The sequence below is a fragment of the Pseudopodoces humilis genome, chromosome 18 (genome assembly GCF_049639895.1).
Source record: "Pseudopodoces humilis isolate 2021_Gansu_Grassland_sample_001 chromosome 18, ASM4963989v1, whole genome shotgun sequence".
Taxonomy (NCBI): Eukaryota; Metazoa; Chordata; class Aves; order Passeriformes; family Paridae; genus Pseudopodoces; species Pseudopodoces humilis.
This window is the reverse complement of record NC_142217.1, coordinates 11,314,694-11,326,754: the sequence shown is the minus strand read 5'-3', so window position 1 is coordinate 11,326,754 and position 12,061 is coordinate 11,314,694. Positions and strand designations below refer to the sequence as shown.

The following is a 12,061-nucleotide window of genomic DNA, read 5'->3' as shown; positions in this document are numbered from 1 at the left end:
CTGTCTCAGCTCTGTTCTGCATGTTGTCACAGGCCCACAGACACAGCACTGCCATCTCTTTGAGAACTTGCTGCTCATAGAGATTGCAAGTTCTCAAATTCTTTGATGGTAAGTTCTATACAAGGTGAGCAGTTTAGTGCCATGGGATCTTTTGCATCTGTTCTCATTAATGACCACTACCCTTGGTCAAATTGCAGCCCAGTAGTTATATTTTACCTAATGAAGTTAAGTCATCTTGATATCAGTTTCTCATTCCCAGGTCACAACAGGTGCCAGCACTCAACAGCTGCGATGTGAAGTGGGGGCTTCCACAAGAGCCTCCATCAATACTGCCAGGGCTGTCCTGGGCCATCCGCAGCCTCAAAAGCAGCACTCTCCTTCTGCCTCACCGAGTGCCCAGCCTGGAACAGCCTCAGCATCGCAGCAAATGAGCTCCCAGTACACACCAGTACTACATTTATTTACCTGGTGATTTTTGGTCCATTCAGCACACGCACTTAGATTGAAAGAAACCCAAGCAAGTCTTCTAGGAATAAATTCAATGAACACTCAGAAAACACCATTAATCCGTTTTCTAAATTTATAAATTTCAAAATCCCCATTCTTCCTACATATCTTTAATTCTATGATTGAAAGCAAAATTCAGTATTCAGAATTACGCTGTTTCTGTTTTAATTATCGCTTTGCTACTGACTGTGTACACACTTTACCTGAATTTTTCACAAGGGTGATGATACTGGAAGAATTTAAAGATGACTACACTATTTAGCGTGGACTCATCTGCTCGGACTGTGGCTCTGAGCTTTTGGGACTTTCTCAACCTCAGGAGACTAATAAATATATCTTACAGTAGAACTACACTGCTGGCATCTGTTTAAAAATGAACAAACAGACAAAGAGATTATAAATATATAACTGTATTTTATTTTTAATATTAAATATTTTTAAATTACAAGCAGTTTCTTGAATCACACTATGCATGATAATCAATATACAGTAGAAATTACAATTTAAAAATGTACACAATTTAAAGACATTTTGACCTGAAATTTCATTAACTATGATATATTGCCATAAACCTCATACCTGTATTAAATTACAATAGGAAAACCTCATACCTATGATTTTGTTACATAGTTTCTCATTTACAAATAGAATTAAACATTATATATACACACACATCAGTACCATTTATTATTTAAGTTACACCTACATCTGTGCAAGTTCAAACAATTTCATAAACAAAACTAACTGTAAGTCATATTCAAGTTTCTGAAAAACAGGCTGCTGGTATTACAAATACTTATTTTCAATAAGTTTATATGATGTTTGACTCTCCTCTAGATTTCTTCCCATTTTGTACCAAAACCATTAACATGTATGACTTAAAGCTGAAGTAATTTTTTGAAGTAACTCCATTCTTATTTAAGGCTATTTCTTATAAGGCTAATGTACTTGGATTCCACTTTCACCAGCTCTAACACAAATAGCCAAGTCACTGACACCTGACAATGCTGACATTTTAGGATAGTGCTTAATCATAAAAAAAAGTCTTTCTACCAACCAGCCTCCTCATGAAGATTGAGTATTACATAAAAATCTGATAAAAATACTGATAAAAAGAATGAGGCTTAAATGGCTTTCATTAGTGCATCAACAAGGATATGAAAAAACAGTTAAATCTGCTCATTTCCATGAAAATGGCAATTTCCATAAATGCAGTTATACACAGTGTATCTGCAGCTGGGGGATTTGGGAGAGTACAGGTGTTTCCACTGAAACTGGACACTCTTGTTGCTCTCTTGGCTTCTTACTATAGATCCTAATGTTCAAACAAGCTTCTTTAGGTGGGAAAAATCAGATCTTTTAAATACCTTTAGTAGCCAAATTGAGACATTATTCAAACAATCCAGGTATTCTACTAGAGAAGGAATTAAGCTGTAACCAGTCCTCATAATAAACCATTGAAAATAGATACATGTACTTCTAAAATGGAGACCAGGCTTAAGTAGCTAGTGCAAGAAATTACATAGAGTGTAATGAATGACTTGGAACAAATCCCCTCATTATAGTGTAACATTGGAATTACTGATTCATCTTCATTGTGCCACTTGACTGCCAGGCAAATATGTAAGTATTGCTAGTAGTTGATCAGATCTTTAAGTATCATTTTTTTACCCCAAAAGATAGTTTATATTATTGCAATCCAGCCCACTGGATTACTGAAATTAAAATTTATGTTTAAGTGATCTGAGGTAACTTCAAATATTTATTTATCTTCATTGTACAGCTAAAAAGGACATTACCTTGCTTAATAGCATACATATCTAGTTTTGGAAAAAATGCTCCTTTGGCAATTCATTAGCAATGAGTCCATTTGGACAAAGGAGTAAACTTTCACTTCCTGTGTAAGATTTTCTTTAAACCCAGGTAAAGAATAAAAATCTTAGATTTCCATCAAGCAAAGGAAATTCCTGATGTGCAAGATAAACATCTGATTTTCCAGAATTACAAGAAACAAAATGCACAACCAAATTACAACATTCTGAAGCATAAGCTTTTATTTAACCCAAGACTATTTTTTAAATCAATTTATTCAAAATTAAGGCTGAACTCCAGGTCTGACAGGTTTTTCACCACACAAGGCAGACAAGCCCACATGTTCTTTGCAGACCATTATGGAGTTTCACACTTACTACGGTGAGAATTAAAGACAGATGAGATACCCTAAATCTAGCTGTATCAAGGAGTTTAATGTTGGAATTATGGAATTTCTAAGCAATAGTTTGTGCACAAGGTCTATTACCAACATTTAAAAGTATTTTCAGTAGCACACAGCTTCCTTAAACCCTCTACAGTATATACTGTAAGCCTGTATTAAAAAACTACTTGACTTTGCCTTCTAAATAATGTTTTGGAAAGGTACATAGGAAAATTCAGTTCCTCACTTCACACTGAAGAGCAGAAGAACAGTTCTCACTAACTCTGAACCTGAGTGCCTCATCAGAAAAAGGTATCTCAATCCATTGGCAACTTCAAACAACATAACTAAATCATTCCCTTTTAATCAGTATGGAAGCCATTCTGGTTTAAGGGCTAAATAATGCTGGGAAAAAAGCAATTAACATATTCCTGTAATTTTTAAAACATACTTAGAAATCAAAATTAACACAGAGGTATACAAAAAAAAAAAAAAAGAAACCACACATCTGAAAATATCTAGTCCTCCCATCTTTATATGATGAAAATTCTCTGGTGACTGGATCTGGACACAGAGCACTTGGACCACCATTATCTCAAGCCCTGCCAAAACAGCCACTAAAATACAAAGTACTTCACACTTCAGTGCATTTGTATTTTAGTACACGTAAACAAACACAAAGCCAGGTAAACAGTTCCTATCAGTGTTTCCTACAGGTCTGAACTGCGTAAGGCATTCCAAGAAGTCAGAGATTTGTTTCTCAACTCACTTTGGAGTAATAATTAAGGGTATCTTTTTCTGAGTTTAGAGGATTAAATCAGCTGAATGCATGGTAGAGCAGGAAGGTTAAGCCCCTTTCCTTCCCTACAGGCTTCTGAGCAAACCTATTGTACTGCAGCCTTTGTTCAGGATGCATTTCTCGACGTATCATGGAGCTCTGCATACATCTTAAAATGGATCCGGCCCTATAACGGCTGCAAAACTGGGCATTAACCATTAATCAAAATCTTAATTGTCATAACATCACCGAGAGGTAGGTTTACCACACGCCTCTAAATGGAGTCACGATCTGCAGTCGGCAGAAGAGTGAGCTTCAAAATTCACAGAATGTACAACTGAAGGGCCAAGTGTACCCAAATCCAGTCTATTGAAATTAATCTTTTTATAAGATTCATAAATTCCAGAGTTTTGTACAGCCAATTTTTCCTCTTCTTTCTCCAAGGCAGAAATTGTAGTAAAAACTGGAAGGCCCTTAATTGTGATATAGTCAGATGCTATACAGTTTAAGCAGTCAGTAGGCTCATATCTAGGAATTAAGAGACATTATCTCTTTCATCTAAAAATTCCAGAGTATATCATATATTCTTTTCCAGTTTCCTATAAAACATGAATACTAACAACCATTCTATAACCATTATAATTTTAGAAATGGTACTGAATATAAGATTTCAGCAAGTCTAACATAATACTCAGAAGTTATGTATGTTTTACAAGTACCGTGCATAGCAAAGGCTACAAAAAGGACAAATTAAACTGGGTAACTGGGCCAATTCAACTTGTCTCATTTTCCTTGAAAGATTTAAGATTTTGATTCTGTACATCATCAGGAAATAAAGGAAGAATAATCCATAGTGCAATTGTAATAAGCAAAGTAATATGTAGTGATATCTTTTTGAATAAATATGGCTCACTACTGATCAACTATCATTCATACAGTTCCATCAACACAGCCACCTGTTGCACAGGACAGTTATACACAATTCTACAACAGGTGTATGTTCAAATAGATAATGAACTACATGGAAAAATATAAAAAGAATATTATACAATCTCATACATAAACCAGACTGTAGTGTAATTGCTTTACTTGTTTAAGTTATCTGAAAAATACTTCAAGTACTTGAAAACAGCGGCAGAATCGTCTTTCAATGAAAAGCAAAATTGCACTGATTTAAAAATACATTACAAAGGTAAATACACATTCAAATTAATGTCCTGATTTATCATTGCTTTCAGTGTTCATTTCCGTTTCTCAGTACTTCTTGATTACCTGTGTTACTCCAGGAGGATCCAGAGTTTAGATAAAGAAGGTTCAAACACAAAGTCTATGTGTTTTATGTATGAAGTCCGAGAAAGTTTAAATTGATTTAATCTTTTTCTCCATCTTCACTGCTTCCTATTAGTAGAGGAAAGGTCATAAGATACAATAAGATTCTGCTGCACAACCCTCACTTCTTTGCAAGACTCTTGCTAGAACTTGGCATTCTGCTGTTTTGCCCTTCCAAGTTTTAGTTAATTTTTCCCTATGCTTTCAGCTACTGTAAACATTTGGTTCATTTATTCATAGACATCTGCTTCAATCACACAGTTCAATGTCACTTCTTAGGACACATAAGGCAATATAGGATCTCCAAAATATTCTCTCTTATCTCTAAGTTACTAAGCAGCAAATATTATCTAATCAGTAAGCACAATACAAGAACAATACAACTCTATATAACACCGATTACATATTTATAGACATTGACCATTTGCAAGGCTCTGCAATCAGTAATATTTATTTTTAATAATGCAGTGTGTTATCAAGATTAATAATATGCCAAACTGATTCAAGTTTGCTTATTTTTGCTTCTCTTAACCCTCAAAAACGTATCAAAGGTTAAAAAAGCTTTTGGTTACTGACAAGAAGGCTTGTTAATAAACACTGCTAGTACTCAATATTGCTCTGAAGGGATTGTTTGGCTCTCCTAACAAAAGCTATCCTATTCACAGCTCTAGAAAACATGCTGCAATTCTTGAGAGAATGTCAATAATGCAATGTCTAAAAAGCAATATGAAAAGAAACTAAACTGTAAAATAAGCTTACACAATAATACCAGAAACATTATGTTCCTGGCATGCTCATCCTGTGCAATGAAAACACAATTTTGACTTAAGACACTGCAATAACCAGAATAAAAGCCACAGTGTCGCAGGTGCAACAGCACTGCTTCAGGATTGCAGAAGTTTCAGTTACACAAACACAGCACTAGGGTTTTTAACACAAAAACTGAGAGTCTGTCCTGTAATTGTTCCATAGGTCATTCAACCACAACTCTGCACCAACTTGGATACAAATAATCTCCATGGAAAACTATGTCTTAACTGAAACACAAGACCAGACAAACTTTTATAGTGTTAAAAATGTACTTCTACATTCGGTATTTAAATAGAACAAGACTTGTTGTATCTGTTACTTTTATCTTTACATAACATTTTAAGTTGTATCTTTAAAGTAATTGTTATAACTAAATCACTTACCTCCTTGCTCTATATCTGAATCTGTAAGATGTGTAAGAGAAAAGCTTGCCATGTTTGCAGGAGAGATGGAGAATCTGGAATAAGGGGATGAATGTGACCAGTTCTGATCAAGAGTCCGGGAAGGTGGAGGTGGAGAGAAGTACTTTGATGGCTGAAGGGATGGTTTGGAACCAATGAGACTATTAGCTGCCTTGGATATAAAGGATGGCTCTGGAGAAGAGAAGTCATCATCCCACTCAAAACCCCCACCTTGAGGAGGAAAATAAAGAAGAAAGAAGAAAAAAGCAGCATTACAGTAGTGTCATGTAAGGTCACCCAGAACTGTACAAGCAGACTGGAAAATTGCATTAGCCCCAGACAAACCCTGTAGCCCTGGGCAGGGTTTCTAGCCCAGGGAGTCACAGATTTGTCACCCAGTTTGGCTGCCTCTAAGGCAACCCTGGACACATCTATATATAAACAACCAGTACCACATCCCAGCTTTGCTCCTCAGGAACAAGGGAAACTGAGCCCAGCTGCAATGTGTGCTTAGGAAGCAAAACTGAAGCCAACATGGTCCAGTGAATTTACAGATCACGTATAGTTTAATGACTTCTCATAAAAGACTCTGCATAAAACAGTCTCAGCCCCTGCTGTGCATAAATATATTCATGTACCTTCTTCATCTGTTGAGCTTTCTGAATTTGCAAATCTGTTTAAGTAACCAGGACTGGAAGATTGAACAGGAGAGCTGCCAGCACCTTCCCCGTTCACATCTATCCCACGGCTTCCTAGCTCCTTCGTTGGTGTTTCCTAAGGCAAACAAAGTCACTTATTTAAGTTTTTACACACAATGCCAGCCAGATGCCAGCACCCACAAGTACACTCCCCCATCCTGCCATCAAGTCAAATGTGCAATTAAAAGGTCTGTAAATTGTTACAACAACACGACAAGACTGAGTTACAGATCAGCACATGCACACACTTCTAAAGCTGCATCAAATCTATGCTCAAATGCACGCAGGAAATGACTATTTAAATATTATTTACAATATGAAGTGGTTTCGTATTTCTAGGAACAAAGCTAAAATACCTTCCAATTGAAAACATTCCCATATCAGCTTAACATGGGTAGGGTTTTTTTCCCCTCTTTAATAAAGCCTTATCTAATTTTTTTTAATCTCCTAATCATGTTCAGGATAAAGAGACAGACTTTGTACAGCCGGTATTAGAAGCAGCCAACATATTATCAGATATTGTAATAGAAAGTAAAAAGTTCAACAACTAAGAGCAGTTTAAACACAGCTGATTTTTTCCTTCCCCTCTGACAAAAGGATTACTATTCTACAGGCTGCCTAAACACAAATAAATCACCTATGTTTTCTATTCCAAAACACAGTTAACTCTAATATTTATGTGCGTCATCATAAGCAACATTTCCAAAGTTTGGCAAAGTGACTGTTCTTTTAAACTCACTGGACTAGTTTAGTTGACATAATGCTAAAATACAATCCCCTCTGTATCCAGTTACAGAAGTTAAAAATTGATAAAGCTGATAGGGAAACAAAAGTAACCTTGAATTTTATAAGCAGATCACTGTGTCACTGAATATGAATCCCACAGGATTAATAAAAATTAGCATTACCATCTAAATACTGTTCTCATTCTTGATTATGATCTTAGATAAATTTACCTTAGTGCTAACTAAGTTAGGTTTCAGTTTGAGTTTCGGGTTTTTTTCATTTAATTATTGTCTTTTTTGCTTTCTCCCTTTTTTTTTATAAAGCATCTTAAAGATTTCAAACTCATTAAACAGATAAGCTGCTTCTATAAAGTTACAAGAATATTCTGTCAAAATAAAATTATTAAATTTTGTCCATAGCAATGCTGTCTTGCATATTAAAATTAAATATGTCTTATAAACCGCAGAAAAACATCGTTAAAACCATGTTTCATTCAGCACATGCAGTCAAGGGTCCAACAGCAATGGAGATTCAGGATTTGGCAACCAAAGCAAAACCGTCCTTCACTTCAGATTAGTGATGCTATTCTACCAGCAGCACAAAACTGCACCTACCCAAGTCACAAAGTTCTTTTTCCTTTATATATAAGTATTATTATTTTACATATATATATATATTCTTATATAGCCTTAATATAGAAAGGAAAATAACCCACATCATGAACAGGCTGTAACCCTGCCAAAACAAAGATACTTTTGTAACAAGGTTTTCCCTAATATTAAGCAATTTATTCAATTACTCCTTGTTTAAAGAAAAACAAAAAAAAACCAAGCCAATAAGAACTTTACTTAGCAATTAAAAAGAAGGTTACCTGATCAAACAAATAGACTGTCACATCATCAAAGAATGTTACAGCCTTTTTCTCATCCTTCTGAAGTTCAGGCTGTCTTTCATTAAGAGGTTTTGGAAGTTTCAACAAGCTTCTCAAATGTTTTCCATCATCTTTCTCAGTAACTATCTCAGGTACTTGATGAACAGTTTCATCTTCACTGTCAGAACTCAGACTATGCATATGAAAAGTCCTCATGTCATCCTCAGAATCACTGTTTTCATCTTCCTCATCTGCATCATCGCCATCTTCTAAATCAAGCATTCCAGACACGCTGAGTTTGCCGAGGTATTTTCCTTCAATATCTGGCTCTTTCAGTTTTTGTCCTTCCATGTGATAGAAGGATTTCTCACTGTTACTCAGATCTAAAGCCATGTTGTGCACAGGCTTTACATCTCTGTGTGAAAGGAGTTCTGAAGTGTTAGTGCCAACGCAAGAGACACTTTTATGGGAAGTCTCAGATAGATTTATTTCATCACTCAGGTTACCTTCCATCACTATTTCCAGGGAAGTCAGAGTTGCCTCAGCCCACTCATCAGGACACCCCTGCATCCTTTCATCCATCTCTTGGATCTCTAAATTGTGGTTTAGTTCCAGTTTCGAGTTTTGATTATCATCCTCCTGGTAACTCCTCACATCACACATTTGCTGTCTCTCTTCAAAACCACAAACCTCTTCAGTGTGATTCTCTCCTCTGCTGGAGGAAACAACACATGCAGTGTCTCTGGACAGATTAACAGACTCTTCAGGCTTTTTATCTGGTTCAGAATCATTATCAGAGAAATAAGCTGAATCTCTATAAGAGTTTTGATTTCCACTCAGAAAAACCACTGGGGTTATTTCAAAATTGCTGTTCACTGCATCCAAACAAGATGCTGCTTCTGACACAATGATGACTGGATTAGAAGGCAAAGCACTGACGCTGTTCTCGCTCACAACACACAGAGCAGTATCCACACTGGAAGCGTCCTCAACCGGGACATGGGAAGTCCATTCTGGAGATTCCAGGTTTTCTGTTTCATAGCCACTGTCAGCAGGTTTATCTGGCGGCAAAAGTTTCTGAGGACTTTGAGCCTGTAAAGATTCTAAAACTTCATTTACATCTAAAGAATCCAAAGAATCAGGTGTCTCTAAGGCTTGTTCTACAGTTTGTAAAGGAGATGGGCCATCTTCCAAAAGACTATCCTGACTTGTACAATCTGAAGCAGCAACAGAAATTGAGGTCACCTCTTCTGGAACATCCTTACAGTTCTCAAAATCATTTGATGTTTTTTGTATTTCATCCAATAAACATTCATTTCTTTTTGATACGGGAGAATTATCTTGCAAGTTTCTTTTCCTATCTTCCTGATCACTACATTTTTCTCTATTAAAAATTATTTCACCAGACTTGAAAAGCATTCCCTGTTTCATCTGTCCATCACACTCATCCGTTTCAACAGAAACACTGTAATATGGACTATTTCCAACATTATTATTTTTGGCATTATAAGACAGCTCTTCTTGACAGAGAACATCGGTGTTACAGGACATGACTTCATTCACTTCTACATTTAGAAATTTCCCCTCATCCTTTGAAACAGGAAGATTTGCACAGTTATCACATGAATTATGTGCTGTGGGTGGACTAGAGGATGCCTGCATCTCTACAGGAGTCTGAGACTGGGAAATGGAATCTTTATTCATTGTCACTGGGTTAAAATTTTCATCTTTCACTGTTCTAAGACTTTTGTGTATTAAAGAAAAGACCTGTGCACTTTCAGCCAGCACAGGGTCAGGCTCTACAGAGTTTCTTTTCGAGGTTTCTAATATACTTTTTAGAACATCATCTGAGTTTTGCCCAAAATCACTGCTGGTTTTGTTAGGCAATAACCCTGTTAATAAGTTTTTCTCTTGAAGAAATAAGAAGTTATCGGAAAGTTCTTCTAAAGTTACTTGGTCCGACTGGTTAGAGATATTTTCACATAAGGAAACTGTTTCATTTTCAGAAGCATGATTAGAATGCTCCTTCTCAGAATAGCCTACTGCCTTTCTAGCATCTGTGTTTGAGTTCAAAACAGCTGGTTTAAAGTCTTTAGGAGAATCATCAGCAAACCCAAGTATTTTTCTGTTTGTCAGTTCTTCTGATCTATCAATGTCATTAAATATACTCTGGAAAGGACTTTCTGGACTACTAGTAGCAGGCAAAAATTCCTCTTTAGGATCTGTATTGTAGTGGAAGAAGTCTCCATCAGTACTAGATTCTTCTACATCAAGATCCCTGAGAACGGTGAAATGAGAACTTTTTTCTTGTACGGCTTCTTGATGATCAACTTCTGTTGTTAATACAACTGACTGGTTATCAAAATTCATGCTGCAGCCACTTCCTTTTTCCTCTAACTGGATATAGTAGTCATTTCCAACAGAAAGTTTATGTGCATCAAACACAGGTAACACCCCAGGGACAGCAAGTGATGCTTCTTGACCACTTCCATCCTGTGCTCCTGGTCCTTGCTCTGAAAGTGACCTCTCAAAAACCTCCACTGGATAGAAAATACTTGTGTAGGTCATGGCTTCATCAGGATTCACATGACCACATTCATCAAAGTGATCGTGTTTAGCTGCCTCCCAGATATATTCAAAGCTCAGACCATGGCTCGTTTCAGTCACAGTCAGAACCTCCTCCAGCTCATGGCCAAGTCTATCTCCTGTGAAGTGATCCAAGATTGGGAACGCAGAATTACTTGCTTCTCTATTTGAGGTGTTGGGTTTCAGAGCATTCCATTGCTGTTCAAAATCAATCTCTGAGTCCCTTTGGCTTTGCATGCGGAGGTAAGTTAAAAGTCTGTGCACTTCTTCTGCCGTTGGTCTCTTTTCTGGAGGCAGCCAACAGAACTGCAGAACTTCATACCTATACAAATAAAAACATGTTTCAATAGGCTTCACACTTTAAAGGAATTTACAGAATTCAGATACCTAACAAGCCTGAGAGTACCAATATCACTGGCAGGAACCTCCATCTTTAGCAAGTCCTTTTACTTCATTTATCAAGGGTTTGTTTGCTGAGTTTCTGTGTAGCAATTTCAATGTATTTAAGAGAACTGAGTCATTTGAAAAACTTCTTCAGCAGCTTACAGAATAAATAGAAACATTTTAAGTTTACCATCTGTCAGAGTATGGCTGCTCCAGACGTGGCTTGAAGGGTTTAACCTGCTTCTCCTTGATGACATGAGTTAGGACTTCCCTGTCAGAGAAGTCTGAGTAAGGCCGAGCACCATTCTCAAATAGCTCCCATAACGTCACACCCAGGGACCTGCAAAAGAGCAGCAAATGACTGGGCATTCTCAGAACTATTTTAGAGTTGCTTTTCTATGAAAGGATATGTAAAGCATAACTGGCAAGTAGAAATAAAGAATAAACTTCCCCATTGTCTCTAGAATAACTTCAGAACTTGTTAATTCATTTTGACAGAATACTAAAAGCCTGAAGAATAAAGTTGCTTGAAGGCAACAACAATGACGCCAACAAAATATAGAAGGTCTCAAATTATTTGATTAAGGAAAACCCCGACATATAACAAAATATTATCTTTTCAACAATTTAAAAGTATAAAATATTGTTTTATTTTTTTACTATGGTGTATAGAAATGAGATTTAAAAAATCTAGTTAGTCTAAAAGAAGAGAAAAAGCTTTCATGAGAAATTGCAGTTATAGGTCAAACTGCTAGAAAACTCATCTTTGTTCCAGAG

The 12,061-nt window shown here is 36.4% G+C and overlaps 1 protein-coding gene across 1 annotated transcript in view; it reads right to left on the bottom strand.

Moving 5' to 3' along the window:
* Positions 1 to 932: 932 nt before the first annotated feature.
* Positions 933 to 12,061, bottom strand: part of LMTK2 (lemur tail kinase 2) — a 41,738-nt gene continuing 30,609 nt past the window's right edge. The window contains exons 10-14 of the mRNA XM_005523181.3: positions 11,475 to 11,624; positions 8,315 to 11,222; positions 6,658 to 6,793; positions 6,002 to 6,250; positions 933 to 4,877 (exon numbers count right to left, since the gene is read on the bottom strand). Of these exons, the coding sequence (XP_005523238.2) occupies positions 4,849 to 4,877; positions 6,002 to 6,250; positions 6,658 to 6,793; positions 8,315 to 11,222; positions 11,475 to 11,624 (3,472 nt within the window). The 3' untranslated portion in view covers positions 933 to 4,848. The remainder of the gene's footprint in view (positions 4,878 to 6,001; positions 6,251 to 6,657; positions 6,794 to 8,314; positions 11,223 to 11,474; positions 11,625 to 12,061) is intronic.